Raw genomic sequence first — 27,425 nt, 5'->3', positions numbered from 1 at the left:
CCAGGGCGCGCGCGCGCGCGCGCGCGCTCCCCGCCTCCAGCCCCGGAGCGGCTCGCGGCCGGCTCCGCGCCGCATCTCTCGGTTCAGCGCAGCTCAGCGCAGCGCGGCGGCCTTTCGGCAGCCGAACGGCCGCGGCAGGTGAGTCTGGGCATGAAGGCTGGGAAGAGAGCTTTGCAGGGAAGCTGGGCGCGGGGCGGGAAGGGTAGGGATCGCTGGCTGCAGCTTTGTACCCCCTGCAGTTCACGTTTGGATGCAGGGAGCAGGCCGAACTGCTGGAGAGGTGGGAGTGGAGGTGACCTTTCCTGTGCGGGGCTGGGACGAGCGCTCAGGGCGTGCCCAGCCCCCCAACGCCTCCCATCCCCATCTGTGGCTCCCGCAGAGGGAACTGGGCTTTTGGGTGACGTCAGACCCTGGATCTGGAGCCTGAGCTTTGGGCCATCCATCCCCCCCCAGCCCCACCTGGCGTTCCCTGGAAACCGGCCTTCTGGAGATGGCGCGCGCGGCCGGGGATGGGGGCGACTGCAAGGGGGTGCCGGTGGCCTCCTTTGGTCTTTCCTTGCAACTAGCGCCTGCAGGTTGACCTGGGTTGACTTCCCTCACCTCCTTCGGGCCACCGACCTTTGGACTGCGGGCCTCAGCCGCCCCAGGGTTGCTGGGGGACGGGTGCGCTGGCCCAGGCCACAGGACGGGCTCTGCCAGGGCTTTGGGTGGTGAGTTGGGGGCGCTGGATATAGCTCATTTCAACGGTGGCCAGAGTCGGTCACGAGGATGGAGGTGAGGCGTTTGGGGACCGATCCCTGTCCCCCACCTCGGGGAGCTCCTGATCTGGGAGTTGGAGGAACCAAGTAGAGACTGGACTTGAGCATTCGCCATTACAGGCGGTTTACACCGTTAATGCCCCAGCTTCCCGATGGGGAGATCAGTGAGGGCCTGGCAGACTTTCCCAGGGACACAGAGAGAAAGAGAGGCGACAGCCAGCGAACGGGAGACTTCCAGGGGTGATGGGATTTGGGTGGGAGGAGAGGCAAGAGAGGACATTCCAAGAGAGTGTATGGGCAAAGGCACAGGGATGGGAACTAGCACAGCTGTTGGGGGCTGACCCTGGGAGCTCAGCCATGTGACTGCCCATGGGGTGGTGGAGTGTGGAAAAATTTGCAACCTGTACCCTACACGTTCTGCCTCCATGGAGCAGGGCTCTGAGCAGGGCTCTGAAAGAGGGGAATGGTTCTTGCAGGGGCATGATTGGCAGAGAGATTTTGTTTGGGGCTACACCGATCTTGCCAACTTAGGTTTGTTCTGGGCTTGGTGAGTATTAGGGCAAAGTCTCCAGATCTGAGAGGCGGCTGTCTCTGGTGAATGGGCCCCTGAAAGAGGGTCTTAGGTTTAGCAAACCCCTTGGGGAGTTGGTGGGGTCCCAGAAGGGGAGTTCTAGACAGAGATCTTGGGCTCTGTGGCTGTTTCTTTAACCTTTTCCTGGCTGGCCACCTCCAAGCCAAGTTGATTCCCCACTCCGGGCGTCTCTTTGCTAGCACCTTTCTAGAGGGATGAAATAATAGGACTAAGTAGTGACCTCCCTCGAGGATGCTCCTTGTTCTAGTTTAGAGCATCCCCCCGTTCTTCTCCCTCTTCCTTTTCCTTTCCTCCCCCATCCCTCTGCCTCCTGCTCCCTGTCCCCACCCCTTGCCCTCCACAGCATTTCCTTTACAGGCTGCAGTTCCTTCCCTGTTGCCAGCCAGGAATTTCAGAAGGTTTCTCAGAGGAAGTGTGGTACAGCAGGTTTGACAGCAGCTTGGGCTTAGCCTGATTGGGAGAAGGCGTTAATTGTCTCTCTCCCACCCCTTGGGAGAGTGTCCAAGGGAGTCTTAAGCAAGTATATGGATTGACTGTGCTCTGTGCTGGGTCCCTCCTGGAAACTCCATCCAGGAGGGAGTGAGGAAGAGATTATGGGAGAATACGTGAACACTTAAGTGCCCAATGATTGACTCAAAATGTATGCAGTGGGATGCAGAGCACCAATGGCTGGAAAGGCTTCCCAGAAGGGGTGGGATGTGAGAAGATGGCAGGACTTAGAGGAACTGATAGTGCTGCCAGTTCAGGGGCACTAGAAGCAGAGGGAATGGCTGGAGATGATCTGCATGGGGCTGGCAGCGTAGGAGGCAGGTCAGCTTGTGGGCAGCAAAAGGTGGTGGGGAGGGAGGTGTGTAGCTGATGGGCACAAAACCCTGAATGCCAGGCATAGGATCTGTAGGAGGCTACTTCAGAGTCATCAGTAGGACAAGGATAGTATGGCCAGGAGACTGCTGTTTTCTGAGGATTATTCATAGTTCTTCTGAGGATTATTCATAGTTCTGGGATTTCAGGGCGGAAGATGGGGCTAGGAGTGGGATGAGGGGATTGGAGGTAGAGCAGGAGGGGGAAACTTCCATCTTAGCAGGTTGGCTCTGGGCAGTAGAAAGGAATGACCATTTCTGTGGCAGGGATGAGGGGCCCATACTGGTGAGCAGGGAGCCCTGGAGTTAGCCCTAGGGCTCTGGCCTGATCTGAGGCCAGGCTTGACTCTTTTCTGCTCCAGGGGCATCAATCTCCCCACTGTGGGGGGGCGGGTCTGTCCTCCTATCTTCACAATAAGGAATGGAATACATTATAGTCAGGATTTCTTGAACAAAATTCAGGTAGTATCTACTGTCTTACTGATAATTAAGGAGGCGTTTCCATAGGGCTACATCTTTGGAGGGATTTGTAGCCCCCCTCCCCATTATAAAAGATTATCAGTTGAGCAGATTGCTACTTTTTCTTTTTGGTTTGGTCAGGCATGGTGGCTCATGCCCGTAATCCCAGCACTTTAGGAGGCCAAGGCAGGTGAATCACCTGAAGTCAGGGGTTCAAAACCAGCCTGGCCAACATGGTGAAACCTCATCTCTATTAAAAATACAAAAATTAGCTGGGCGTGGTGGCACATGCCTGTAATCCCAGCTACTAGGGAAGTCAAGGCAGGAGAATCACTTGAACCTGGGTGGTGGAGGTTGCAGTGAGCCAAGATCGTGCCACTGCACTCCAGCCTGGACAACAGAGTGAGACTCTATCTCAAAAAAAAAAAAAAAGAAAGAAAGAAAGAAAGAAAGAAAGAACTTTGATTTGAAGAGGCCGGTGATTTCTGTCTTCCCCTCCAGCCCCCTGCCACCCATTTCCAAGGCTTGCCCTGAAACAAGGGCAGAGAAGCCTGGAACCTTCCATTTCTGTGACCCTAGTCTTTTACCTCCCTCTCAGGCCACAGATTCTCTCTGCCCTAATCTTTATATACAGAGTGGGACTCCATCTCAAAAAAATAAAAATAAACAAGGCAGCTTTGCCCTGTGCTCTGGTTTCTGCTCTGAATCATTCATGCTTTGCTACACTGACTTCTCTGGAACAGTAGGCAGACTTTTGGGAGATTGTCTGGAACCAGGGACAGGGGTTAGGCTAGAGCCCAGGTAGGGAGGAGACTCCTCCTTTGAGGCCCCTGCATTTTGGTTGTTTTCTCCTCTCCTCCTGCTTCCTCGTTCTCCTGGAGGTCATTAGTGCTGGACCGCAGTCTCCCGCTCCACATTCCATTTTCTCGGGGGAGGTAATACCTCTTTTAGGCACCATTTTAACCAACTATACCTGAATGTGGTCCTCACTGGCATGTGGCCAGCTCTGAAACCTTAAACTCCAGTATCCCTCTCTGACCATGATCCAACTTCTGCTTTATCTGCTCTGTGACCTCAAGGAGACCTCTGGTTCTCAGACACCTCCATTTTCTCTGTCTCATGATTTACCTTTTCTGTGTTCTTTCTGAACCCCATGCCCTCAACTACTGTGCCACTTTGCCCATGTGTCACCCCAGCTGCCATGAAAGGTTTCCAGTCTCAGCCGACCCTCTATCACTTCTAGAAACCCCTCTCCTCGTTCCCATCAGTTCCCCTTTCTATTCCATGGGAGGAGTATTCCGAGCTGGACTACTCTCCCCAAGCCCTTTGCTCATGTAGAGGGTGGTTGGGGTGTGTTGGGGGAGGTGGAACCACCCCATGTTTCTGCATTTCTCTCAAATTCCAGTAGAATGAGATTCCTGGTGTGAAGCACCCGATCTGTGCTATGGATGCCCACCCATCCTGTCTCCCAAGGTACCATTGTCCATCAGTCTCTCTGCTATTTCCCTTAATAACTCCCTCCAGCCTTATAAATATGCTCGTCTTCTATTCTGGGAAAAGCTTTTCTAACTCTCTGCCTCCTCTCACTGCTGCCATTTTAAACCTATGATGTTGTCTTACTACAAAAGATGGATATATGACCACTGTAGAAATTTTAAAAAATAAAGAAAATGACTGGGCGCGGTGGCTCATGCCTGTAATCCCAGCACTTTGGGAGGCTTAGGTGGGTGGATCTTGAGGTCAGGAGTTCAAGACCAGCTGGACTAATATGGTGAAACCCTGTCTCTACTAAAAATACAAAAATTAGCTGGGCATGGTGGTGTGCACCTGTAGTCCCAGCTACTCAGGAGGCTGAGGCAGGAGAATTGCTTGAACCCGGGAGGCAGAGGTTGCAGTGAGCTGAGATCATGCCACTCCACTCCAGCCTGGGTGACAGAGCGAGACTCTGTCTTAAAAAATATATATATATATAATCCAGGCTACAGTGGAAATAAAAATAAAAAAGAAAAGAAAGAAAACTAGTAACTTATGCCACTATCAAGAGACAACTACTTATTTATTTATTTATTTTTATCATTTTTTTTTAGATGGAGTCTCGCTCTTGTCGCCCGGGCTGGAGTGCAGTGGCATGATTTTGGCTCACTGCAACCTCCACCTCCCGAGTTCAAGCAATTCTCCCGTCTCAGCCTCCCAAGTAGCTGGGATTACAGGTGTGCACCACCACGCCTGGCTAATTTTTTTGTATTTTTAGTAGAGAGGGCATTTTGCTGTGTTGGCCAGGCTGATCTCGAACCCCTGACCTCAAGTGATTCAACCACCTCGGCCTCCCAAAGTGTTGGGATTACAGATGTGAACCACCTTGCCCAGCCAAGAGCAGCAGTTAATCTTTTGGTGTGTAATGTTTCAGTGTTGTCTCAGATATTCTGTGTGTGTGTATTAAAATTTCAGCCGGGGCCGGGTGAGGTGGCTCACCCCTGTAATCCCAGCCCTTTGGGAGGCTGAGGTGGGTGGATCACCTGAGGTTGGGAGCTTGAGACCAGCCTGACCAACATAGAGAAACCCTATCTCTATAAAAATACAAAATTAGCTGGGCATGGTGGCACATGCCTGTAATCCCAGTTAACTAGGGAGGCTGAGGCAGGAGAATCACTTAAACTTGGGAGGTGGAGGTTGCAGTGAGCTAAGATCGCGCCATTGCACTCTAGCCTGGGCAAGAAGAGTGAAACTCTGTCTCAAAAAAAAAAAAAAAATTCAGCCAAGCTTTTTGAAAGACCCATCTGCTAGACCTGTCTCTTCTTCCTAATTATTTTCCTAATTTCTTGGCAGCTTGGCTTCTCCCCTCCCACTTCCATGAAGCCACAGAGCTCACAGCTGACTCAATTTTGCTAGTGTAATAAAACACTTCCTGGCTGGGCACAGTGGCTCATGCCTGTAATAATCCCAACACTTTGGGAGGCCGAGGCGGGCGGCTCATGAGGTCAGAAGATCGAGACCACGCTGGCCAACATGGTGAAACCTCGTCTGTACTAAAATACAAAAACGTAACTGGGTGTGGTGGTGCGCTCCTGTAGTCCCAGGTACTCAGAAGGCTGAGGCAGGGGAATTGCTTGAACCCCAGGGGGCAGATGTTGCAGTGAGCCGAGATCTCACCACTACCTCCAGCCTGGTGACAGAGTGGGACTCCATCTCAAAAAAATAAATAAATAAAATGAAACACTTCCTGATTGCCATGTCAGCTTGTCATCTGACTGCTTCCCGGCCGTGGACGTTGTTGACCCAGTTGACCAGTCATCAAAAAGATCTAGATAGATCTGTATTCATTGACTTGAAAAACTTGCATGAGGTATTGTTGAGTGGAAAAATACAGGTTATAAAACAGGATGTGTGGAATGATCTTATTTTTGTCATATGTGCTACTATATACATTAAAAATGAAAGCCTACAAAATCCCCCAGACCTAAAGATCAGACTGTTAAAGGAGTAGAATCTGAGACGGTGGGTTTTGGGAGGACCTTTCTACTTTATGCACTTAGATTTTTTTTAAATGCATATATTAGCCAGGTGTGGTGGCTCACGCCTGTAATCCCAGCACTTTGGGAGGCCGAGGCGGGCGGATCACGAGGTTAAGAGATCGAGAGCATCTGGCCAACATGGTGAAACCCTGTCTCTACTAAAAATACAAAAATCAGCTGGGCGTGGAGGCGTGTGCCCGTAGTCCCAGCTACTCAGGAGGCTGAGGCAGGAGAATTGCTTGAACCCGGGAGGCGGAGGTTGCAGTGAGCCAAGATCACGCCACTGCACTCCACCTTGGCACCTGGCGATAGAGCAAGACTCTGTCTCAAAAAAAAAAAATGCATATATTTTTACACATAACTAAAAAGCAACATATTAATTAACTAATTAATTTTGAATGAGGTCTCACTATGTTGCCCAGGCTGTAGTGCAGTGACTATTCACAGGTGCAGTCATAGCTCACTGTAGCATCCAACTCCTGGGCTCACACAGACCTCCCACCTCAGCCTCCTGAGTAGCTGGGACTACAGGCACATGCCACCGTGCCAGGCATATTTAAAAAACCTTTAAGGCTATTTTTCTTTTCTTTTTTTTTTTTAATAGAGACGAGGTTTCGCCATGTTGGCCAGGATGGTCTTGATCTCTTGACATTGTGATTCGCCCGCCTTGGCCTCCCAAAGTGATGGGATTACAGGCGTGAGCCACCACGCCTGGCCAAGGCCTTTTTTTTTTTTTTTTAAAGGAGAAGAAGAATAGAATCCTTCCGTGGCTCCCATGACTCTGAGGACAAAGTCCAAATCCTGCTCATGGCCTTCAAGGCCAAGATGACCTAGCCCCGTTTACCTTTCAACCCTGTTTTTGCTTTTCCTTGCTCCTTCCACTTTGAGAGTCATCTTCGCTCTGCCTCCTTCTGTTCCTTAAGTATGCCGCGCTATTGCTCTTCTGACCTTCACACCTGCTTTCCTGATTCTCTCTCCCTGGCCAACTCCCTGTTCCTTGTTAAGGATTCAGCTCCAATATCTATGAAGCCATCCTTGACTCCTGTAAGACAGACCAGCGAGGTGTTCTGTGTTCCCACAGCTTTCTGAGTCTGCTCTCCCAGAGTGCTTAGGTTGTGTCACAATTGCTCCTTGATTTAGCTGGGTCCTCTACACTTACCTCCTCCATCTCATCTTGATCTTGTCTCCTCTATCCAAGAAAATTGGGCTGGGTGCGGTGGCTCATATCTGTAATCCCAGCACTTTGGGAGGCTGAGGCGGGTGGATCTCTCAAGTCCAGGAGTTCAAGACTAACCTAGGCAACATGGTGAAACACCATCTCTACCAAAAACAAAACAAAAAAATCAGCTGTGCATGGTGGCACGCACCTGTAGTCCCAGCTACTTGGGAGGCTTAGGTTGAAGGACGGATTGAACATAGGAGGTTGAGGCTGCAGTGAACTGTGATCGCACCCTTGCACTCTAGCCTGGGCAATAAAGCCAGACCCTGTCTCAAATAAAAAATAAAACAAAATTCAATGCCTGTGAAAATAAAGAAAATTTTTTAAAAATCAACACCTGTGAAAATAAAAAGAATAAAACAAAATTGAAGCAGATGCCAGGCGCCGTGGCTCACACCTGTAATCCCAGTTCTTTGGGAAGCCGAGGTGGACGGATCACGAGGTCAGGAGATCGAGATCATCCTGGCTAACACAGTGAAATCCCGTCTCTACTAAAAATACAAAAAAATTAGCTGGAGATGGTGGCACGCACCTGTAGTCCCAGCTACTCGGGAGGCTGAGGTAGGAGAACCGCTTGAACCTGAGAGGCGGAGGTTGCAGTGAGCTGAGATCGCGCCACTGCACTCCAGCCTGGGTGACAGAGTGAGGCTCTGTCTCCAAAACCAAAAAAAGAGAGAGAGAAAAGGAAATGAAAATTGAAGCAGACATCCGGGACTCTCACTCACTGCCCGCCTAAGGCCTCAAACGTGCCTACATCTGCTTGCATCCTGTTTGGCTTCCCAGCTGTGAGGATCAAGCCTTGTCCACCTCCTTGCACTGGAGCCCCTGTGTCTTCCTCTTTAGAGGCTTTCTCTATCAGATAACCTCTGTCTCTCTACTGTATTTGCAACCTTTCTGTGTATCCTACACATCTCTGGCTTATTTCCATCTTAAATGACCCCCAGCCGCAGCCCTCCCTGGGCCCTCTCCTACCCCCATATCCTACCCAGGTAGTACTAGATCTCTGTTCTCAACCAGGCTTCTCCAAAGAGCTGTCTGTACCTGCGCTCAGTTTATCTGCTGTTCAGCTTGCTCTAAATTGGCGGCTACCGTCACCACCAAAACGATTCTTGCTGGATTCACAGCTGACTGGATGTTGCTAGTGTCATGAACACATTAGTCCCGGTAGTCCCATCCTTTCATATGGGAGCCCTCAGTGGCACTGTCACATTTGTCCAGTCTCTGCTCCTGGCTGTGGAGACTCCACGATCTCAGGGCTTTCCTCTTGCCTCATCAGCTGCTCCTCATTCTTTCCCAACGATCCTATTCTGCTTGACTTTTTTTTTTCTGCTTGACTTTCTAGATGTTTCATTTTTTGAACAGATAATGCATTTACATGGTTTACAGTTCACAAAGATGTTCCAAATTTCTTCAGTTCTAAGATGAACATTTTGAAATTTCTGAAAATATTTTCATCCCTGTGTTTTACAATTTCTGGCATCTTACAGTTAACAAATTGGCAATTTTTTGGTTTTTTTTTTTTTTTTTTTTTTTGGAGATGGAGTCTGGTTCAGTCACTCAGGCTGGAGTGCAGTGGCACAATCACGGCTCACTGCAACCTCTGCCTCCTGGACTCAAGTGATTCTCCTGCCTCAGCCTCCTGTGTAGCTGGGATTACAGGTGCATACACCATCACACCCAGCTAATTTTTATATTTTTAGTAAACACGGAATTTCACCGCCGGGCACTGTGGCTCACACCTGTAATCACAGCACTTTGGGAGGCCGAGGTGGGCAGATCAGCTGAGGTTAGGAGTTTGAAACCAGCCTGGCTAATATGGTGAAACCCCATTTCTACTAAAAATACATTAGCCGAGCGTGATGGCACATGCCTGTAATCCCAGCTTCTTGGGAGCCTGAGGCAGAAGAATCACTTGAACCCAGGAGGCAGAGGTTGCCATTGCACTCCAGTTTGGGGAACAAAAGCAAAACTTCGTCTCAAAAAAAAGAGTTTCACTGTGTTGGCCAGGCTGGGCTCCTACTCCTGACCTCAAGTGATCTGCTCACCTCAGCCTCTCAAAGTGCTGGGATTATAGGCATGAGCCATGGCACCTGGCCTGCAAATTGGCCTGCAAATTTTTCTTACTTTTGGTCAATAAAATAATGTTCTATCTTAAAATTGATGATGTCATCAGTTATATGGAAATGGTATAAAGATAAATAGTAAAAATTCTGCTTCCCATCTAGTCCATTCAGTTTCTTTGCTCACCGGGGAGCCATAATTACATTTTTTTCTTGATATCCTTCCAGAGGTTCTTTGTGCATATATCATCAAATACAGATATATATATTTCCCTCCAACCAAAGCTACAAAAAAGTTTAAATAATAGGGCAATGGGCTGGGCACAGTGACCTCATGCCTGTAATCCTAGCACTTTGGGAAGCCAGGGCAGGCAGATCGCTTGAGCCCGGGAGTTTGAGACCAGCTTGGGCACTATAGCGAGACCTTGTCTCTATAAAAATTTTAAAAATTAGCTGGGTATGGCCCACACTTGTAGTCCCAGCTACTTGGAAGGCTGAGATGGGAGGATTGCTTGAGCCCAGGAGTTTGAGGCTGCAGTGAGCTATGATTGCACCACTGCATTCCAGCCTGGGTGACAGAGACCTATCTTTTTTTTTTTGATATGGAGTCTTGCTCTGTCACCAGGCTGGAGTGCAGTGGCACTATCTCGGCTCACTGCAATCTCCGCCTCTCAGGTTCAAGTGATTCTCCTGCCTCAGCCTCCCAAGTAGCTGGGACTACAGGCGTGAGCCACCACACCCAGCTAATTTTTGTATTTTTGGTAGAGATGGGGTTTCACCATGTTGGCCAGGATAGTCTTTTTTTTTTTTTTTTTTTTTTTTGAGACAGACTCTTGCTCTGTAGCCAGGCACCAGGCTGGAGTGCAGTGGCGCGATCTCGGCTCACTGCAACCTCGGCCTCCTGGGTTCAAGCAATTCTCCTGCCTCAGCCTCCTGGGTAGCCAGGTGCACACCACCACGCCCAGCTAATTTTTTTGTATTTGTAGTAGAGACAGGGTTTCACCATGTTGGCCAGGATGGTCTCGATCTCTTGACCTCATGATCCGCCCGCCTCGGCCTCCCAAAGTGCTGGGATTACAGGCTTGAGCCACCGCACCCGGCCCAGGATAGTCTTGATCTCTTGACCTTGTGATCTGCCCGCCTCAGCCTCCCAAAGTGCTGGGATTATAGGTGTGTGCTTAAAAAAAAAAAAAAAAAAAGAATAATGCAGTGAACAACTTTATACCTTTCTCCCATCAATTGTTATATTTTGGAGCATTTGCTTTATCTTTTATTTTTACTTTTTTTTTTGAGACCGAGTTTCTGTCTTGTTGCCCAGCTGGAATGCGATGGCACGGTCTTGGCTCACTGCAACCTCCACCTCCCGCGTTCAAGCAATTCTCCTACCTCAGCCTCCTGAGTAGCTGGAATTACAGGCATGTGCCACCACGCCCAGCTAATTTTTTGTATTTTTAGTAGAGATAGGTTTCTCCACGTTGGTCAGACTAGTCTCGAACTCCCTCGACCTCAGGTGATCTGCCCACCTCAGCCTCCCAAAGTGCCAGGATTACAGGTGTGAACCACTGTGCCAGCCGATTTTTGCTTTTTTAAAGACAGGGTTTTGCTCTGTTGTTCACTGAAGCCTCAAACACCTGGGCACAAGTGATCGTCTTGCCTTAGCTCCTCATGTAGCTGAGACTACAAGTGCACACCACCATGCCTGTTTCTGCTTTATGTATGTGTATAAAACTTTTTTGCAGAACCATTCAAAAGGAAGTTACAGACCAGAAACTGCTTCTATTTTTTTTTTTTTTTTGAGATAGGCTGTCACCCAGGCTGGAGTGCAAAGGTGCCATCTCGGCTCACTGCAACCTCCCCTTCCTGGGTTCAAGTGATTCTCCCACCTCAGTCTCCCGAGTAGCTGGCATTACAGGCACTCAACATCATGTCTGGCTAATTTTGTATTTTTGTAGAGATGGAGTTTCACCATATTAGCCAGGCTGGTCTTGAACTCCTGACCTCAGGTGATCCACCTGCCTTGGCTTCCCAAAGTGCTGAGATTACTGGTGTGAGCCACCGCGCCTGGCCCAGACACTGCTTCTAAAGACCAGCCTGTATCTTCTAAGAACAAAGATGTTCTATAGGCTGGCATGGTGGTTCACAGCTGTAATCCCAGCACTTTTAACAGGCCAAGGCAGGTGAATCTCTTGAGCCCAGAACTTCAAGCTCAGCCTGGGCAACCATCTCTCTGGAAAAAATACAAAAATTAGCCAGGCATGATGGCATATGCCTGTAGTCCCAGCTACTCAGGAGACTGAGACTGAGACAGGAGGATCTCTTGAGGCAGGAGATCGAGGCTGCAGTGAACTGTGATTGTGCTGCTGCTCTCTAGCCTGGGCGCAACAGTGAGACCCTGTTTCGAAAAAGAAGGAAGGGAGGGAAAGAGGGAAGGAAGGAAGAAAAGGAAGGAAGGAAGGCGGGAGGGAGGGAGGAAAGGAAGGAAGGAAGGAAAGAAGGAAGGAAGGAAGGAAATAAATGCACACACACACAATATCCAAGAAATTTAACCGTGAACAGTAGTATCCACTATGCAGTCTATATTCTAGTTTCTCTAGTTGTCCTAAAAATGTGCTTTATAGCTGTGATTTTAAAATCCAGGGTCGACCGAGTGCGGTGGCTCACGCCTATAATCCCAGCACTTTGGGAGGCTGAGGCAGATGGATCACGAGGTCAAGAGATCGAGACCATCCTGGTCAACACGGTGAAACCCCGTCTCTACTAAAAATACAAAAAAATTAGCTGAGCACGGTGGCGCGTGCCTGTAATCCCAGCTACTCAGGAGGCTGAGGCAGGAGAATTGCCTGAACCCAGGAGGCCGAGGTTGCGGTGAGCCGAGATCGCGCCATTGCACTCCAGCCTGGGTAACAAGAGCAAAACTCTGTCTCAAAAAAAAAAAAAAAAAAAAAAATCCAGGGTCCACAAAAGGATTCCCCATTGCATTTGGTTGCATGTCTCTTTTATCTCCATTAATTTAGATAAATTCCCCCTGTGTATTTCTGTCTTTTGTGACATTAACAGTTGTCTTGTAGAATTTCCCACAATCTGAATTTGTTGGATTGTTTTTTCATAATTATTTTCAGATGAAACATTTCTTTGGCAACCGTATTCATACATGACCTTGGGTCTCTGTGCACAGCATAGCAGGAGGCACATGATGTTCTTTCTTTCTTTTTTTTTTGAGACAGAGTCTCCCTCCGTCGCCCAGGCTGCAGTGCAGTGGCACGATCTCGGCTTACTGTAGCCTCTGCCTGCAGGGTTCTAGCGATTCTCCTGCCTTAGGTTCCTGAGTAGCTGGGACTACAAGCATGTGCTACCATGCCCTGCTATTTTTTGTATTTTTTGGTAGAGACAAGGTTTCACCATGTTGGCCAGGATCGTCTCGAACTCTCTTGACCTCAAGTGATCCTCCTGCCTCAGCCTCCCTCTCTTTTTTTTTGAGATGGAGTTTTGCTGTTGTTGCCCAGGCTGGAGTGCAATGGCTAGGTCTTGGCTCACTGTAACCTCTGCCTCCTGGGTTCAAGCAGTTCTCCTGCCTCAGCCTCCCGAGTAGCTGGGATTACAGGCATGCTCCAACTTGCCCGGCTAATTTTGTGTTTTTTGGTAGAGATGGGGTTTCTTCACGTTGGTCTGGCTGGTCTCAAACTCCTGACTTCAGGTGATCTGCCTGCCTTGGCCTACCAAAGTGCTGGGATTACAGGTGTAAGCCACAGTGCCCCGCCTCTCCCTCTCTTTTTAAAAATAAAATAATAATGTCACTTTGGACTCATGGATTATTTTTTTTAAATAATCCATGTGGGCCGGGCACGGCAGCTTGCGCCTGTAATCCCAGCAATTTGGGAGGCTGAGGTGGGTGGATCGTTTGAGGCCACGAGTTCAAGACCAGCCTGGCCAACATGGCGAAACCCCCAACTCTACTAAAAATACAAAAATTAGCCAGGTGTGGTGGGGGGGCGCCTGTAGTCCCAGCTACTCTGCAGGCTGAGGCAGGAGAATCGCTTGAACTCGGGAGGCAGAGGTTGCAGTGAGCCAAGATCATCCCGCTGCACTCCAGCCTAGGGGACAGAGCGAGACAATGTCTCAAAAAAAAGAAAAAGAAAAATCCGCGTGGTTATTACTTTTGACACTCAAATTGTCCCAGATTTGGTCGGTGGTAGCCCCTTCAGACTGGCTCCTGTGTCCTTTTGACTTGCCTCCATTCATTGTTGAGTGCTTTCTTCTTTCTGATACCACAGAATGTTCCAGGCTAACCTTGGGTTTCTTTTCCCTGACTTGGGACCAGCCATATATATTTTTTAAATTCTGTATTCATACTGATACCTCCGCTTTGAATCCAACACCACAAGGCTCCTTCTTACCTTTCCATGACCTGTATTCCGGCTCCTTCCTACGGTGAGAACCCTCTCCTGTGGTACACATGGCAAAGGTTTAGAGAGTCATCACAGCAGTACCAGCGGTAAGAGTAAACCTGCTACAATGTATGACGGGTTTGCAGTTTCTTTTTCTTTTTTTTGAGACACGGTCTTGCTCTGTCGCTCAGGCTGGAGTGCGGTGGCGCAATCGCACCTCATTGCAGCCTTGACTTCCTGAGCTCAAGTGATCCTCCCACCTCAGCCTCCTGAGAAGCTGGGACTGCAGCCACACATCACCATGTCCTGCTAATGTTTGTGTTTTTTGTAGAGATGGGGTCTTGCTGTGTTACTCAGGCTGGTCTCAAACTCCTGGTCTCAAGCGATCCACCTGACTTGGCCTCCCAAAGTGCTGGGATTCCAGGCATGAGCCACTGCACCCGGCCTGTTTGCAGTTATTTTTGCCCTTGAGGTTTATCTTTCTAAGAGAACACAGGGTTACTGTGATCAAAAGTTACTTGGGCTCATTTTTTTTTTTCTGTGAGATTGTTATCAATTTAAAGTATAGTTAGCTTGATTTGTTTCGGTTTTAGAGTTTGCTTTTCTTTTTGGTTTAAGTTTTTGAAATATGGAAGTCATTTTATATATAAAAGTGTATTTAAAAGCTTATTAAAAAGTATATAAAAAAACAGAAGTCTCTCTACTCATCATAGCCCTTCTGTTATATAGGTGACTATTTCATTACTTTCTGGTTTATTCTTTGTTTCTTTTGCAAAAACAAGCAAATTCATTTGTGCATTCTTACTCCCCGTTTCCTTCTTTCTTTTTTTTTTTTTTGAGACGGAGTTTCGCTCTTTTTACCCAGGCTGGAGTGCAATGGCGCGATCTCGGCTCACCACAACCTCCGTCTCCTGGGTTCAAGCAATTCTCCTGCCTCAGCCTCCCGAGTAGCTGGGACTACAGGCGTGTGCTACCATGCCCAGATAATTTTTGTATTTTTAGTAGAGACGGGGTTTCACCGTGTTGACCAGGATGGTCTCGATCGGCCTCCCAAAGTGCTGGGATTATAGGCGTGAGCCACCGCGCCCGGCCTGTTACTCCCTTTTCTTACATAAGGGGTAGCATATGATTTACACTTTTTGTACTTTGCTTTTTTTTTTTTAACTTAATATATCCTGGAAAGCATTCCACAGCAGTTTATTCAGCTCATTTTTATTCTTTTTTTGTCTTTTTTTTGGAGACAGAGTTTCACTCTGTCAACCAGGCTGGAATACAGCGGCGCAATCTTGGCTCACTGCAACCTCTGCCTCCCGGGTTCAATTGATTCTCCCACCTCAGCCTCCTAAACAGTTGGGATTACAGCATGCCCAGCTAATTTTTGTATTTTTTGGTAGAGATGCGGTTTCACCATGTTGTCTAGGCTGGTCTCAAACTCCTGACCTCAAGTGATCCTCCTGTCTTCACTTCTGAAAGTGCTGGGATTGCAGATGTGAGCCACCATGCATGGCCTCTTCTTTACATCTGTATAATACTCATTGTATGATGCACCTCGTATATTCAAATAGTGACATTTAGGTTGCTTTCAGCATTTTGCTATTGCAAATAGTGTCATGTTGAATAACGTGTGTGTTTGTCGTTTCTTATATGTGGGTAAATGACTTAACAGGAGCAGGATTGTTAGGCGAAAAGGAAAATATATTCTTATTATCTTATACAAAATGTGTAACATACAGACTGTTCTACATCTTGCTTTTTTTAACTACTAGTGTCTTTGGAGATTTTTCCATATCAGTACCAGCGAACCTCTTTCTCTTTTTAAAATCTTTAACAGCTGCAGAGCATTTTCAAAAATAGCTGCGGAACAGTCCATTGTATGACTGTACCATCGGTTTAATCAGTCTCCAACTGATTGTTTCTAATCCTTTGTTATTACAAACGGCCACAATTAACGCACCTGTGCGTGGGCATCATTTCCTGATTATCTCAGTTATATCCTTCTCTTTTCTTTTTGTGGTGGATGTTACTGTTTTTTTTTTTAGACGGAGTGTTGCTCTGTCGCCAGGCTGGAGTGCAGTGGCATGATCTCGGCTCACTGCAACCTCTGCCTCCTGGGTTCAAGGGATTCTTCTGCCTCAGCCTCCTGAGTAGCTGGGACTACAGACATGTGCCACCATGCCCGGCTAATTTTTGGATTTTTAGTAGAGATAGGGTTTCATCATCTTGGCCAGACTGGTCTTGAACTCCTGACCTCATGATCTGCCCTCCTCAGCCTCCCAAAGTGCTGGGATTACAGGTGTGAGCCACCACACCCAACCCTTTACTGGGTTTTTATATCTGTATTTGATCCCATATCACAAAAGGGCCCAGAACATTGTAATTGCCCAAACGTTTAATCGGATCCAGAGGAATCTGACTGGAATGCTAGAAGCTCTTTGTGATTTTTTTTTCCTTTCCGACAGTCTTGCTCTGTTGCCCAGGCTGGAATACAGTGGTGCAATCGTGGCTCACTACAGCCTCCACCTCCCAGACTCAAGCAATCCTCCCACTTCAGCCTCCTAAGGAACTGAGACTACAGGCGTGCACCACCATGCCTGCCTAATTTTTTATTTTTTGTAGAGATGGAGTCTCACTATGTTGGCCAGACTGGTCTTGAACTACTGGACTCGAGTGATCCTCCTACCTCGGCCTCCTGAAGTGCTGGGATTACAGGTGTGAGCCACTACATCCAGCCTGAAGTTTTTGTTTCAAAGAAAATGTCTCATGGAAGTCTAACACACAAGAGAGTGCACAAGTTGTATCTATGCTTGGAGAATGTTCAGAGTCCCTACCTCTGTGTATCCAGCACCCCAACCAGGAACAGGTGCCAGGCCCCCAGTTGCTGCCCCCTGAAGGATAATACTATCTTGACTTCTAACACCATAGATGACTCTTTCCTATTCCAAAACTTTAAGCAGATTTCTGCCCAGCTTTTAAACGTTGCATCGCCTTAGCACTTGCTTGTGGACCATTTTCTGCTGTTGACTATATAAATGTCCACCAAAGTTATTGTTCTAACACGGTGATTGCTGCTCGTTTTCCCTGGCCTTAACTTGCCAATGATTACTTAGCATGCGTCAGCGAGGCCTCCCGCTGAACTCCCAGGAGCAGAGCGTGTTTGTACATTCCAGATACCTATAAGATGCCCTGGCCAGGTGTCCCCCAGCGGCTCAGACCCTGCAGGTCCATAGCACAGCTGTTTGTCCTTTCCTGGAACCTGCACCTTGTCTCACACAGGCTTGTCATGATGGTCTCCACCAACCACTCAGGGTTAAGTGGGCAGGGAGTCTTCCGATTGCTCCCTTTCCCCTACTCCCCGAAACCCCCTTAAGACCCCTTCAAACTTGTCTCCTGAGGGTCTCAGGAAGCACATCCTGCCCACCTCGCCTCTCTAGTCTCATCTGCTGTCCCCTCATTTGCACTCTGCTTTGACCACAGTAGCTGTCTTTCCCTTATGATAGATGGCTCATTCCTATAATCCCAGCACTTTGGGAGTCCAAAGCAGGAAGACTGCTTGAGGCCAGGAATTTGAGACCAGCTGGACAACATAGCAAGACCTCCTCTGTACAAAATATTAAAAAATTAGCCTGGTAGCCTGTCCCTGTAGTCTAGCTACTCGAGGCTGAGGCAGGAGGATGGCTTGAGCCCAGGAGTGCCACTGCACTCCAGCCTGGGTGACAGAATGAGACCCTGTATAAGACAAAAAAGTGTGAAGCTCCTTCCTAGTGAGGATCTGTCTCTGTATGATGCTTTCTCATCTGCCTGGAAGGCTGTTTTGCCCAGGGAACTCCTCTTAATTCTTCAGGTCTTTGCTACCACTTATATTTAATTTCCCTGAGGCTGGGTGCAGTGGCTCATGCCTGTAATCCTAGCACTTTTGGAGGCCGAGGCGGGTGGATTGCTTGAGCCTAGGAATTCAAATTAGTTTGGGCAATATGGCGAAACTCCGTCTCTACAAAAAATATAAAAATTAGCTGGGCATGGTGGTGCTTGCCTGTAGTTCCAGCTACTCAGGAGGCTGAGCTTGGAGGATCACCTGAACCTGGGGAGGTTGAGGCTGCAGTGAGCTGGGATTGCACCACTGCACTTCAGCCTGGGCAACAGAGAGAGACCCCGTGCCAAAAAAAATTTTTTTTCTTTTTTTTTTTTTTTTTAAGACTGGGTTTCACCATGTGTCAGGCTTGTCTCGAACTCCTGACCTCAGGTGGTCCGCCCGGCTTGGCCTCCAAAGTGCTGGGATTACAGGCGTGAGCCATAGCGCCTGGCGAAAAAAATTTTTCTTTAATTAAAAAAATTTAGGCCAGGCGCAGTGGCTCACGCCTGTAATCCCAGCACTTTGGGAGGCCAAGATGCGTGGATCACTAGGTCAGGAGTTCGAGACAAGCCTGACCAACATGGTGAAACCCCATCTCTACTAAAAATACAAAAAAATTAGCCGAATATGGTGGTGCATGCCTATAATCCCCGCTACTTGGGAGGCTAGGCAGGAGAATCGCTTGAACCCAAGAGGCGGAGGTTGCAGTGAGCCAAGATCGAGCCATCGCACTCCAGCCTGGGTGACAGAGCGAGACTCCATCTCAAAAAAAAAAAGTAATTTCCCTGACTCCTCAGGCCAGATTAGATCACCATGACATATGCTATATATGTTTTCACAGCAGCTGTGCTTGCCTTTTGCATGATTTACTGCAGAGGTGATTGACTGTTTCATGGGGAGAGCAGGGACCAAATCTTTTTGCTCCTTCTCTCTCCCAGCACCATATAAGCGTCCTAATAAATGAACAAATGACCAAGGGCAAAAGGAGCGAAGGGAGTCTGGCCTGTGACCAAGGTCGGGGCTCAGTCTGCAACTCAAGGTCAAGGAATAGAATGTCACTTGGCTTTCCCTGTATGGGGTCCCCCTCTCAGGTTCCTTTCCCACCCTTGGATGGGGTTTTTGGAGGGTGGATTTTGTGCCTTGAGACAGAGGGCAGGAGCAGCTGGGAAGATGTAGCTGGTGGAAGGGTGGCTCTGGGAGGAGGGAGCTGTCTCCATTGCGTTCACGGCACTGTGGGAGTATATGCTGGGTCCGCCCTGGGGAGCTTGCAGCCCGGATGGGGTGTAGAGAGGAACTGGGGTGGGTGCAGCCCTGATCTCATCCTTCTCTGGCTTTTCTTTCCTTCCAGGTCAGGACAAAGAGGTGTGGGCAGGCCACTGGGCCGGCTGGTACCATCATGGCAGGTAAGGAGAGGACCAGGCTGTGTGAATAGGACCTGACAGTGAGCATAGCCTGGGTGGCCCTCTTCTTGGTCCCTTTATCTCCCCTAGTCTTTGGAGGCCAGATTCTTTTCATCTTACTGCCCCCAGGCTTTCTCCACTCTCTCCACTGAGGCCTGTCTGAGAATCTCAACATGACATTGTCTAGCTCTCTGTCAGATCTTGCTTCCTAGAGACCAGGAATTGAGCACTTTGATGTCTTTGTCTTGCTGTCAGTCTGCCTGATTAGCAGCATGGGTGGCTCAGTCCCCCCCTCCCCCACCCCCGTCTCCATTGCTTTCTAATACTCTGACACCTTTTTTATCTGGTTCAGAAGGCACAGAGGTATAGAATGCCGAGCTGGAGGGAACTTTAGGGACTGTGTCGCCCAGCCCCCACTCCAGCAGATAAAACTGAGGTCTAGAGAGGGGCGATAACTTGCCCCAGAGCACGAATGCTGAGTAGAGGCTGGAACCCACGTCTGTAGATTCTCACGCATCCCGACTCCTCTGCCTGGAGCTGCCTCCGCTGAGAAGGTGGCACCTTGAGGCCCTGAGACAGTGTCACTCAGAATAAAAAACAATAAATGCTGTCTGACAAGGGGACATCTATTGTTTTTGATTCTGAGTGACACTGTCTCAGGGCCTTTGGCTGCTTTGGGATCATCACGGCTGATCCGGGGAGGTAGGGACGGCTGGGTGGGGAAAGCAGAGTGGTCGGTGGCCACAGGGGCCAACGGGGCAGCGCAGCCAGGGAAAGGATGGGCGTCTTGGATTGTTGGGGGGAAGACTGGAAGTGATGCTGTGCAATGTGTCTCATCCACAGAGAAAGTGAACAACTTCCCACCGTTGCCCAAATTCATCCCGCTGAAGCCATGTTTCTACCAAGACTTCGAGGCAGACATTCCTCCCCAGCATCTCAGCATGACCAAGCGCCTCTACTACCTCTGGATGTGTGAGTGCCATGGGATGGGGGTGGGCCAGGGTGGCTGGAGGAGGGAGGAAGACTGGGCCTGCTGGGTAGCGAGGTAGGGGTATCCACAGGCCCAACTGTCCTTCAGTCCCACTTGTAGCATTTGCATGGACCGTAAGTCTTCCCCTGCCAGGCTCCCAGTAGGCTTCTTCTATGGGCCACCTCCCCCACTGGACCTCAGTTTCCCTCAGTCTCCCCCATCTGGGCCTCTCCTCCCTTCCTTCCCTTCCACCCTCCATTCACAGAGCATCTGGACAGGGGTCGCTCTGTGCAGTGTAATCCCTGTCCTCTTGCTTCCCCTTTCCCTTCCACTGGAGTAACTTTCCAGGGAACCTCTGGGGATTGTCAGGACCTCAGGATTCTGGATTTGCAGAGGAATCCTTCCCTCAAAGCCTCATTTGTCTTGCTTTCTCTGGAAGATTGCTCAAAGAGAGGAGCCTTCAACTGGGAGTTGGGAGCTGTGGGATCAAGTTTGCCTGGTCATTCTGCTTCCCAGGCAGCAGGTTCCTCATTTGTGGAAAGAGACTATTGGGCTAGGTGTGGTGGCTCAGGCCTGTAATCCCAGCACTTTGGGAGGCCAAGGTGGTGGACCACCTGAGAGGTCAGGAGTTTAAGACCAGCCTGGCTGAGATGATGAAACCCCGTCTCTACTAAAAATACAAAAATTAGCCAGGCTCAGTGGCAGGCACCTGTAATCCCAGCTACTCAGGAGGCTGAGGCAGGAGAATCGCTTGAACCCAGGAGGCAGAGGCTGCAGTGAGCAAGATCGCACCACTGCACTCCAGCCTGGGCAACACAGCAAGACTCCATCTCAAAAAAAAAAAAAAAATCAGTTTTAACACTAAGCATCTGGGAGATTTTGGGGCAATGAATAGGGATAGAGGAAATACAGCTGAAATGTACAGGAAGAAATGCCCACTCATTATGAGGGGCCCTGAGATGGTGACAGGGTGGTTAGGCCAGACTTGTGGGGCACTCCATCTGACCTGGGCTCTGGGAGCTCCACTCCTGGGAAGATCTCATGCAGAAGCTGGATTTAAGGGCTATAAATACCTCCTTAAGTCCTCACTAGGCACCTGCCAGGTGCTTTACTCCCAAGGAAATGTATACAACCCTTAAGGTGCTTAAAGGTTCTGTTCAGAAGACAGGACCACAGATGCCTGGCTGTTTGAGGTTATGTCTGAGCCTGCCTTGCTTCGTTTATTCGGCAGATCTTTGTGGACTCAGCCTTGTTTTCAAGGAAGGGAGTGCCCTGATGTTAGATAATGATGTTCTGCACAGACCTGGGTGTGTGTGAGTGCCAGCATCACTTTTATCTGTAAATCTTTGAGGTCCCTGACTGGCCATGACTCAGTGACACTGTCCCTCCTAGTTCAGCTAGATGATGTGGGGACAGAGGAGGGGGAGCCTGGGTCCTGCTCTTGGGGAATTTTTAATCTGGTTGATGGGCTGGGATCTATATCTGGGAACCTTGAGAGTAGCCCAGCTCTGTAGAAGGTCAGAGGGATGGGAGATGATGAGGCTGCTGTAGCAAAGGAAGACCTATTTGAGGAGCTGGCATGAGAGTTATCTCAGAAATAGATTAGATAGCCGAGCGCAGTGGTTTATGCCTGTAATCCCAGCACTTTAGGAGGCCGAGGTGGGTGGATCGCCTGAGGTCAGGAGTTCAAGACCAGCCTGGCCAACTTGGCAAAAACCCATCTCTACTAAAAATACAAAAATTAGCCAGGAGTGGTGGCGGGTGCCTGTAATCCCAGCTCCTTGGGAGGCTGAGGCAGGAGAACAGCTTGAACCTGAGAGGTGGAAGTTACAGTGAGCCAAGATCGCGTCATTGCAGTCAAGCCTGGGCAACAGAGCAAGATTCCATCTCAAAAAAAAAAAAAAAGAGAGAGATAAAAGAAATGGATTAGATAAAGACTTGAGATTCCAGCCACCAATGCCTGCCCCGTTTAAGTGCAAGGTAGATGGTACAATGACTAGAAGAGATGTTTCCACAAGACCTTTTACTTGTCCCTTTCATGCCCCTACCTTGAAAGAGAAAGTGTAAGGTCGGTTTCCCGTGTCTTGGGCTTGGTGATTGCTGTGGGTCTGGGAGGGTCGGGGTCGAAGCTGTTCTTAGAAGGACGAGAGCATTTCTACCACACTGAGGCTTTGGGGCCCTTCAAAGGGGCTTGCTGGGCAGAAGCTCTGGGTTCTGGAGGCTCTGCTCTCCAGATTTCTCAGGAGCGGGTGCTGGGGTTGGGGGGCTGGTCTGAGCTCCCAACTTGCTTTCTTACAGTCTTTACTTCCTCTGTGTGTGTATGTGTGTCTCATGTGTCTGTGTGTGTTCGTTGTTATGGGTTGTGGGTCTTCTGTGAGGGTGTGAATCTGTGAATGTGTCTGCATCTCTCTGTGCTTGTCTGCGCTGTTGGCCTGGCTTGACTGTGCGTCTGTGTTGCGTTACCGGTGTGCGTGTGTCCACGTCCGGGTGCTCATGTGTCTCTGTATGGGTCTGGGTATCTGTCTCTGTGTGTGCATGTGCTCTCCTGGGCCTGCAGTGAACAGCGTCACGCTGGCCGTGAACCTGGTGGGCTGTCTCGCGTGGCTGATCGGAGGCGGGGGAGCCACCAACTTTGGCCTCGCCTTTCTCTGGCTCATCCTGTTCACACCCTGCTCCTACGTCTGCTGGTTTCGGCCCATTTACAAGGCCTTCAAGTAAGTGGTTGGTGCTAACCGCAGTGCTGAGCCATCTCTGCCCGTCTCCCCTGTCTCTTCTCTATATCTTTTATCACTTCTTTTTTTTTTCCTTTTTTTTTGTCCTCCCCCAAACTCACTTTCCCTTGTTCACTTTTGGCTCAGATTGCTAGGTAGGGATTGGGCTTTCTGTGAGTGCCAGGTTGAGGTGAGAGGGCTGGGAGTTAGTTCCTTTCCTCCTCACTCTACCCTTGGGTGGGGGAAATAGCGAGAGACCAGGCCTGTTTTTAGTTCTGTCATCACCTTCCTTGGGCAGCTGCATGTTAATTTTGCCTGTGGGGCTACCTGTTTTAGTGGGGCTGCCCGTCCTAGTACCAGTGGGGCTAGCTGACTTGGTGCCAAGGACACCATCTATCCATATGTCAATGGAGCCAGCCAGCCATGTATTGTTGACGCTGTTCATGTGCCGTGAGGTCATCCAACTCCGTGCCAAATGAACACCCATCCACGTAGCAGTGGGGCTTGCTGTCTTGATGCCAGTGGGTGCTCACCTAGTGCCAAATGGCATTTTCAATCTTTGTGCCAATGTGACTATTCATCAGTGCACCAAGGCTATCTGTCTTGGTGCCAGTAGCATATCCATCTCAATGCTAATGGTGCCTTCAATCTCTTTGTGCCAATCAGGCCATCCATCGAAGTGCCAATTTGCTACTATTTTGGTGCCAATAGAGTGTCCATTCTAGTGCCAATGAGACTTTCTATATCTGAGCCCATGGGACCATCTATTCATGTCATCCCATGACAATGAGACTGTTTATTCCTGCCTCAATGGAGCCATCTATTTCTATGGCAATGAGGCCTTCCATCCATGTAGCAGTGGGTGGTCTGTTCCTGAGGAAATCCCTCCCTGTGTAATGTCGCAACGCATAGGCCTACCACATGGAAACTTGCGAAGATATATGGGTAAAACGACCCCATTCTGACCTCTCGTTTAAGGCCTTTAAATGTCTTCTGTCCATTCTGCACTTAAACTTGGAAGGGCTTGGGGAACTTGAAGGCAGAGAAGCCCTGGCTTTCTGCCCAGGTGACGGGAGCCACCTCCTCTGCCGCAGGACTGACAGCTCCTTCAGTTTCATGGCATTCTTCTTCACCTTCATGGCTCAGTTGGTCATCAGCATCATCCAGGCCGTGGGCATCCCAGGCTGGGGCGTCTGGTAAGAGGCTGGGGTGTGGCCTGGGGCTGGAAGGGGTGGCACCTTGGGTGTGTCTTTTGCCTACTTTTGTGTGCTAAGCTGCCGAGCCTATGGGGCCTGAGTGACTGGTCGTTGTAGTAGCACAGCCATAGTATCAGAGGAAAGGAGAAGCTGGCAGTGGTTTCTTGGGGGCTGCGGGGTGTCAAGCATTATGGGAAGACCTGGGGGAAGGAGGTGTTGTGTCTGAGGAACACCTCTGAGCTACAGGGAAGGCGTCTTCTTGAGCCACCGACACAGGCCCTTTGGATATCAGTACGATGGTCCCTCTGCAGCCAGTGATATGTTTCCTCCCTGTGGCAATCAGACAGTCCCTTCCTCTGGCAGGGGCTCCTGGGCACCGCTCATCCTGCCCGCAGCCCCACACTGGCCTCTCCCTATAGCGGCTGGATTGCTACCATCTCCTTCTTCGGAACGAACGTTGGCTCAGCGGTGGTCATGCTCATTCCCACTGTCATGTTCACGGTGATGGCCGTCTTTTCCTTCATCGCCCTCAGCATGGTACGTGGTCCCTGCAAGGGTGAGAAGGTGGCTTTGGGAAGGGGCCGTGATCTGAAACAAGCCCTCCTCCAAGTTACAAGAGGGTCCCGAGGTCTTCCAAGGGACTCTCCCTGGAGCGGCCTGCAGGACTGTCCTGCAGAGGCAGGCATGGGAGGGAGTACTGCTTTTTAGCAGTTGGGCCCCATCTGTTTCCTGGATGGGCTGCTGTTTCTCTTTGATTAACCCTTCTTTATGCTCCTTTTCCTACAGGTTCATAAATTTTACCGGGGAAGTGGGGGGAGTTTCAGCAAAGCTCAGGAGGAGTGGACCACAGGGGCATGGAAGAATCCACACGTGCAGCAGGCAGCCCAGAATGCAGCCATGGGGGCGGCCCAGGGTGCCATGAATCAGCCTCAGACTCAGTATTCTGCCACCCCCAACTACACGCACTCCAACGAGATGTGAACCAGCCACGCCTACCAGGTGGCAGGGCTGGGGCCGTTGGGACAGGGGGCTCAAGCCACATCGTCATTTGTGGTGACCAAGCAGGGTTCCCCCTTCCCTTTTCCCCTCCCCCAGTTTGTACAAAGGACCAGAGTTATATATATATATGTATGTATATGTCTGTCCCCTGGCCCCCACCTTTCGGATTCTGCTCTTGGCACTCAGAGCTGTGGGCTGCGCGTGGAGCTGTCCCGTGCAGTAGTAGCTGTGTCCGTGTCCCCTCGTGAAATAGTGTGCAGTGGAGGTCTCTTGTTGTGGTGCTAGATGTATGTTTAGAGCTAAACCAGCCCCCCCACCCTCCACCTGGCCCTCCTGCCCCTGGCATCTCTGACCCTGGCCCAGGAACCCCTCACAGGGTCGGGGGAGGCATAGCAGAAAGACTGGCCCCTTCCTAGGGTTATGAGCTGGAACTGTTTCCACTTTCGGTCTTCCCGGGAAGCAACGGTATTTAGCACTCGTGGTGGTGGGTGGGAGGGTGGGCACAGGCCCAGGATATTACCTTGCTCTTCTCATCCATCCAGGCCTTCCCTCCCTCAGCCTCTGCCTCCCTCATCTGTTCCCTGATGTCATTCCCTGTGCTATCTTCCCTTGCCCAGGGCCTGTCTGTCTCTTTCCCATGTGGCTTTTCTTTATCTTCCCCAAGGCTGAGTATCCCAGTTTTATCTGCTCCTGAGACTGAGCCCAGATCCCCAAATCTGACCTGATTTCCAGTTCAAGGAAGCTGGTGGGGGAGCTGGGCCTTACCCCGATGTAGGAGGAGCACATAGCTGGGGGGTGCAGAGCCCACCTGGGTACCTGACCCCCAGGGGATGGAAATGCAGGTGAGTCTCCTTGGGTCTGAGAGTTTGGTCTGCCGGGGCAAGTTCCTCTTTTCTCTCCCTGCCTTCTCCTCCTTCTCTCCCCAGAGCCCCCTTGAGCCCCTCTGCCTGTGTCCCTCTGCCTCCTCTCCATGCCCCCAGCTGCTGTGGCTTGATGGCTTGATTGTGCCATGTGCCAGGCAGCATCTGCCTTACTGCCTTTCCTGAGGACTTGGGTCATGCTGGCCAGTTGTCAGATGTAAAGGCACAGCTAGAGCAGAGGGCATGTCGGTAATGATTGGTCCCTGGGGGAGGTCTGGCTGGCTCCAGCACACTGGGGCATCTAGGTATCTCTCAGTGACTATGGATTCCTGGGAGCAGTAGCTGTTCTGTTTGGATCTGGTAGAAGGGACAGGGCTCCGTGGACTAGGCCCGGAGGGAAGGTCAGCGAAAAAAGCAGGCAGGGCCTAGTGAGGGGAGCATGCCTTCCCCCACTCTGGCTTGCTCTTGGTCACAGGGCAGTTCTGGGCACTTGAACTCAGGCCCCAGCAGAAGCACAGGCCCAGTCCTTGCTGCAAGCACAATGGCCTGAGTGGGATTTCTGGTTAGGCCGGGTGGGAGGGAGGCGCTCTGGCTTTAGTTTCGTTTAGTTTTCCAAATCAAGGTAACTTGCTCCCCTCTGCCTACAGACCTCGGTTCTTGGCTTGTCCTCACCCAGTTGGAACTCCCTACCCCTTTCGGAAGAGTGGTTTTAGGCCCATGGGGCTGTTGTGTTCCAAGTGGGGTGGGAACATGGATGGCAGAGGCTCCAGCTGTGTGTGGGGCCTGAAGGGGAGCGGGTTCTCACGCAAAGAGCATCTGCCCATTTCCCACCGCCCCTTCTCCCAACAGAAGCCTGCCTGGGCTGGTTGGACAAAAATCCAAACCCCACTTGGCTACTCTGGCCTGGCTTCAGCTTGGAACGCAACACCTAGGGCTTCCGGGCCAACCTGAGCCAGGGGCCTCTGGTAGTTCTCCTCCTAATGGTCCTTTAGGCTTGGGCCACAACATATGATTGGCTCTCCCTCCTCTCTGGTAACTGAAGAGGGACCCTAGGTCTAGGCCCTTCTTCCCCCTCCCTTCCTTTCCCCTACCCCAGACCTGTGGCTCCCTTTCCCTTCTCTCTCCGGTAGCTCCAGGAGGCTTGTGATCCAGTTCCCTGCCTAGCACTCATGACCTGTTGGATGTTATCGCCAATCGATTTCCTGTCCTATCCGCCTCTTTGGCTCAGACCTATATGGCCACACTCTGGCTCTACCCTTGGGAAAGACGGATCCCAGTGTGTGGCCCAGCTTGTTCAGGCCTTGGGATGCTGCATCTCCAGGCAACTATGCACTTTCCCAGGGAGGGAACCAGTATGAGAAGTGGGGGCAGGGCATGCATTCATCTCTGCAGGAAGGCCTGGCCTGGGGTGGGGTGGAGGAGGGCCCAGGTCAGTTCTGGGGTCCCAGTGACCTGCTTTGCCATTCTTCTGGTGCCACTGCTGCTCCCTGTTTCTGGAGATGGACATTCCCCAGCTGGCAGTTGAGCTGCCTGAGCCAATGTGTCTCTTTGGTAACTGAGTAAACCATAATAAAGGGGAACATCTGGCCCTGTG

The 27,425-nt window shown here is 50.2% G+C and overlaps 1 protein-coding gene across 6 annotated transcripts; it reads left to right on the top strand.

The window, feature by feature from the left end:
- The first annotated feature begins 28 nt into the window (after window positions 1–28).
- Window positions 29–27,425, top strand: SCAMP5 (secretory carrier membrane protein 5). Of its 6 annotated transcripts, none has more exons than XM_012457630.2 (7): window positions 29–138; window positions 19,044–19,098; window positions 19,939–20,067; window positions 22,623–22,779; window positions 23,871–23,972; window positions 24,392–24,509; window positions 24,759–27,425. In XM_012457630.2, exons 2-7 carry the CDS (start codon window positions 19,092–19,094, stop codon window positions 24,951–24,953), a joined length of 708 nt encoding a protein of 235 aa, XP_012313053.1. In that variant the 5' UTR covers window positions 29–138; window positions 19,044–19,091; the 3' UTR covers window positions 24,954–27,425. The 6 variants fall into 6 exon arrangements, with proteins under 6 accessions (XP_012313053.1, XP_064238631.1, XP_064238649.1 ...); XM_064382561.1 differs by lacking the exon at window positions 29–138 and adding an exon at window positions 758–774; XM_064382579.1 differs by lacking the exon at window positions 29–138 and adding an exon at window positions 4,127–4,142.

Source organism: Aotus nancymaae, unplaced genomic scaffold (assembly GCF_030222135.1).
Source record: "Aotus nancymaae isolate 86718 unplaced genomic scaffold, 86718_ANA_hifiasm-v0.15.2.pri h1tg000003l, whole genome shotgun sequence".
Lineage (NCBI taxonomy): Eukaryota > Metazoa > Chordata > Mammalia > Primates > Aotidae > Aotus > Aotus nancymaae.
Note: the sequence above shows the minus strand (reverse complement) of the source record. Positions and strands in the feature narration are given on the sequence as shown.